This window comes from Cyclopterus lumpus, chromosome 15 (assembly GCF_009769545.1).
Source record: "Cyclopterus lumpus isolate fCycLum1 chromosome 15, fCycLum1.pri, whole genome shotgun sequence".
Lineage (NCBI taxonomy): Eukaryota > Metazoa > Chordata > Actinopteri > Perciformes > Cyclopteridae > Cyclopterus > Cyclopterus lumpus.
Genome location: NC_046980.1, coordinates 2,329,989 through 2,334,988, shown reverse-complemented (window position 1 = coordinate 2,334,988; position 5,000 = coordinate 2,329,989). Strand labels below are relative to the sequence as shown.

At 45.3% G+C, this 5,000-nt stretch overlaps 1 protein-coding gene across 3 annotated transcripts in view; it reads left to right on the top strand.

Annotated features, from left to right (window-relative positions):
* The window catches only part of ehbp1 (EH domain binding protein 1), a 118,106-nt gene that overhangs the window by 81,626 nt on the left and 31,480 nt on the right, over nucleotides 1-5,000 (top strand). For all 3 annotated transcript variants that reach the window (XM_034551544.1, XM_034551541.1, XM_034551542.1), the window contains 2 exons: nucleotides 2,839-2,977; nucleotides 3,475-3,575. In XM_034551544.1, the coding sequence (XP_034407435.1) occupies nucleotides 2,839-2,977; nucleotides 3,475-3,575 (240 nt within the window). The remainder of the gene's footprint in view (nucleotides 1-2,838; nucleotides 2,978-3,474; nucleotides 3,576-5,000) is intronic.

Here is a 5,000-nt window from a genome sequence, read left to right as displayed (position 1 = left end):
GTGTGTGTGTGTGTGTGTGTGTGTGTGTGTGTGTGTGTGTGTGTGTGTGTGTGTGTGTGTGTGTGTGTGTGTGTGTGTGTGTGTGTGTGTGTGTGTGTGTGTGTGTGTGTGTGTGTGTGTGTGTGTGTGTGTGTGTGTGTGTGTGTGTGTGTGTAGGCCAGTCGAGGTGTTGTGGTAACTTCTGGTTGTCGTCCAGCGAACATGTCCGAGTCCCAGCAGGGAAACAATGAGTCATAATTGGGGAGGCGGCCTCGGGGATCAGCGGCTCGACTTTTTTTTTTTTTTTTTTTTTCACCAGTCAACACACTGAAAATGTAGGAAAATAAATAAATAATCGTCCTCCTGTAAATATGACAAGGACACCAACGTTAATCCAATAAGTCCTTCGACATCCAATTATCAGTGTTTGTTGCTTTTCTCCTGCAAACGACAGCAGTAACTTGTTGGCCTCCTGTCCAGATTATTGTTGAGTTGATGTCTGCAAAGAGAATCAAACATGCTCAGTACTCACGGAGCTCTGCCTACGTGACTTAAAGGGCACTGCGGAACCTTGTTTACCATGTTGCTGTGTCTAATGTGGACAAAAATAATTGAAATGGGTTTATTATTGGGGGAGGACACGGCTCGGTTTTATTTTCAATGAACCGTTATTGTACGTCAACTAGAAGGGCTTGTTGTTGCCTCTGAGAGGGTCACAACATTATGGAAAGAAGCCCACAGAGAAATAAAACATTCAGTCTTCATCTTCGCTTGGAGGAGTCTCGTGTCCAAGTCTCGTGTCCAAGTCTCGTGTCCAAGTCTCGTGTCCAAGTCTCGTGTCCAAGTCTCGTGTCCAAGTCTCGTGTCCAAGTCTCGTTCCCAAGTCTCGTTCCCAAGTCTCGTTCCCAAGTCTCGTTCTCAAGTCTCGTTCTCAAGTCTCGTTCCAAAGTTTCGTTCCAAAGTCTCGTTCCAAAGTCTCGTTCCAAAGTCTCGTTCCCAAGTCTCGTTCCCAAGTCTCGTTCCCAAGTCTCGTTCCCAAGTCTCGTTCCAAAGTTTCGTTCCAAAGTTTCGTTCCAAAGTTTCGTTCCAAAGTCTCGTTCCAAAGTCTCGTTCCAAAGTCTCGTTTCAAAGTCTCGTTCCGATCCACGTTGTCAAAATCATCTGAATTATTCAACCGTGACGAGGAAAAAAATGTGTTTGGATAACAAACAGAGGACAAAAGGATTTTGTTTCTTTTTCTTCATTTGCATAAAGTTGTCCGACACTTCTAATAACAATCGGCTAACAACGAGCTCGTTTAGTGGAGGAACCTTTAAGCGTGGATGTGGGTGAAGGGGCAAAAAGGGTGTTGAGGAAAGGACGTAAAAGGCAACGTTTTATCGTGTGTGTGTGTGTGTGTGTGTGTGTGTGTGTGTGTGTGTGTGTGTGTGTGTGTGTGTGTGTGTGTGTGTGTGTGTGTGTGTGTGTGTGTGTGTGTGTGTGTGTGTGTGTGTGTGTGTGTGTGTGTGTGTGTGTGTGTGTGTGTGTGTGTGTGTGTGTGTGTGTGTGTGTGTGTGTGTGTGTGTGTGTGTGTGAGAGAGGCTGGTAGACGCTGACCGACTAATAGACGAAACAAAGTGGGAGCGGACTAATTGCTGACGTTGTTTTTGAAAGTCGATAATCTGAAGCTCCTAGCCCCCCCCCCCCCATGTCTCTATTAGTCCTCCTCGCTCTGCGACCTCCCTCCGTCTCGAGCACCGGAACACGTTCGCCCTAATTGTCGATTTTTATTACACGTTTCGTCGTCTTATTAGCGCGTCAATTTTTTAGCCCGGAGTCGGTTTCTTTTCCACTCCGCTTGGCATATTTCGGAGCCCCACCCCCCCCCTCGGTAATAAAGCATTTTGATAGTAGGAGAAGTGAGCGTGGAGCTTTTTAACACATGTTCACTTTGAAAACAAAAGCTTTTTTTTTTTTTTTGCATTTTGCATTTTGCATAATCTGAATATATTTTCTGGCTGGAGGTTTTGTTGAAAGTCGAGTTAATTGCCTTCTTTTTGTTTCTCTCGTGAGTGAGAGAGAGAGTATCTCATGGCCTGTCAGTAAGTGTGTGTTTACATGTGCACTAATGTGTGTGTGTGTGTTTTTGGGTCCCAATACTAAAAGCCTGAGAGCAGATCTAAGTGGTGGCTGGTAGAGGCTGACAATAACACACCAGGACTAATCGTTGACTTAGTTTTTTTAAATCAGAAGTAATTGGAAGTTTAACCAACTTCTTCCACTTGTGTGTTTCACTGTTAATCTGTTTACTGCAGCCGTCGTTTGGAGTGGACCTCTCTCTCTCTCTCTATGTTTCTCTCTCTCTTCTCTCTCTCTCTCTCTCTGTGTGTGTGTGTGTGTGTGTGCATGCTCACTTGTTGCAGTCCCATGTGTTCATTAACATCAGTTTCACATGCTCATCTGAAGCAGGAGAACCTCGAATGTTTCCTCTCTCGTTGCATTTATTTACGGTTCTTTTGAACGTGCGTTTCCTTTTTGCAGAATTATTTCAACCCTCTTATTTGTTTAAAGATATTAGAGCGACCAGAAATACTGCAGACTCAACTTCAAGTGCATGTACAAGTCTTTTATAAAGAGGTGAAACACAATGCTGCACCATCAATGTCAGAAAAAACAGAAAAACATGTCACAAAAGCGTGGAGATGCTTTTTGTGCTTCTCTTCCTTTCTGTGTTTTCTGCTGCTAAGTTTCAACCACATTGATTTCCATCTGTCATTCAACGTTGAAACCACAGCGCAATGTGATTGCATTCGTGTTGACGACATTGAAAATAGGAATATTGAATGTAAACTAGTGCTCGTCTTCTCCGCGTGTCGACAGATCAACGCCGAGGACCTGCGAGCCGAGCGGCTGCGGCGAGCGACGGAGAGGTTGCGCAACCCGGTGGTCTTCAACAAGGACTCTGCAGTCAGGAAGACGCAGCTGAAGTCCTTCAGCCAGTATGTGGAGAGCAGGCCTGGTGAGGGAACCACACACACACACACACACACACACACACACACACAGTGTTTACCCAGGGAGGTGTGTTTGCACAGAGCAACACACCTGAGAGCAGCTAACTGGCACTTTAAGGTGTCAGAGGCTCCACAATGATCGAGATGTTCCTTTAAAACATCAAGTGCCACTCAAGGAAATGGCTGAAAACATCCTCAGTTATTGACATTTAAAATAAATGAAACAATACAAGCTCCCTGTGATCGTTGTTTCATTTACTTAAAGGTGGCAGCGAACAGAAGAAGTGAGAGGTTCAGGTTTTTTTTAAATGAGGCTTGAACACTGCGTCTTCAAGTTTTTTTAACCTTTAAACACAAAAAGCCCCCCCAGGTGACCCGAGAGGTCGGGCTGCTTCGTGACGTCACCGTCACGTGTTCCCAGAGTTCAGGCCGAACCCGTCCATCACCGCCCGGCTTCATGTCATAACCTCCTTCCTTGTCTCGCTGTGATTCCTCCACCCAGAGGTGAAGAGGCAGAAGTCTGTGCCCGAGGACCTGAGGAGGGCCGAGGAGGACCGGGGCTCACCGACGGACCTCGATGCCCGCAGGCCGTTCGAGGAGGAGGTTCGTGGCTTTGCCCCCACCCCCGCCCCGTCTACGTTTTCCTTTATTCCTCATATTCTTGATTTCCTGTCTCGTCTTAGATGAATCTATCACTGAGCTCTTCTGCTTAAATGCCCCCCCCCCCTCCCTCCTCTCTACTGTCCTCCTCTTCTTCTCCACAGAGACACCCAACTATTGATCGAGACGATTTTTAATTATAACAATGGTAGATATCAGCTGCCATTTACAGCTGTGTGTGTGTGTCTGCAAAGAGGTTGTGTGCCTACGTGCCCTTCAAGTGTGTGTACGCACACACACACACACACACACACACACACTCACACTCACTCTTCTCAGCCTGTGTTTGAGCTTGAGTGTACATAGTGTGTCTATGAGAATGCTATTATTTCAATGTGTGTGTGTGTGTGTGTGTGTGTGTGTGTGTGTGTGTGTGCCACTGGAGACCACGGGGTGAATCTCTCCTTCGCAAGCAGCCCTCCACCCGGTCCCACACACACACACACACACACACACACACACTCCTCCTCCCAGTGCCTGGGCCCCAGGGTTAATGGGTGTTCAACCTTTCCATTATCCCGATCAGCCAAGAATTACCTGCTGAATGATGTTTGCATTAATATAATATATATGGTAATTTCCCTGCTCTTAATTACGGCTGGGCCGAGCGCGGCAAGGGGAGTGGGCTGATCATGTGTAAAATTGATTTGCCAAGGAAAAAATATGGTGATAGAGCGAGAACGCGCTGGGAGGAGGAGGAGGAGGAGGAGGAGGAGGAGGAGGAGGGGGGGGGGGGGCTGCTGGGAATCAACACATACACAAATCACACGTGCACACACACTCACACACGCTGGGAAAAGTGCTGGCCTTAGGTGGAATGAAAAATAAAAAAATACACTTTCTCTCTCCTGCTCACTAGTTCTCTTTCCCATTAAGAAAAAAAAAAAAATGAAGTGCATCAGCAATAAAAATGGAGATATTTATTTATTTTTCTTTTCGGATGCATCCTCAGTCGTGAATTTGAATAAACATTTTCCTCACTCGGAAGAGTTTCTCTGGAGAATAACAAGCAGACAGGAGAGGTGAAGAGGGGTCAGAAATGGAGTGTGTGAGAGTGTGTGTGTGTGTGTGTGTGTTAGGGAAGTTTAAAGAAAGACTTCTTTAAAACGGGTGAGGTTTGTATATTATTATTATTATTATTATTAACGGAGACATCAGGTCAGCGTCTCTTTAAACATCCGGCGTCAATATTCAGAACAGGAAACTATTTTAAAAACTCGAGTTGTAGTAAATATTGGATCTAAATGTACGTTCAAATACTTGGTTTTAATTAAAGTAGATTACCACTCGTTGGATGTCAACACTATAAATAACAAAATAATTAATAGAAAATAGAAAAATACTCAGAATCTTGTTTGTTGACAATGT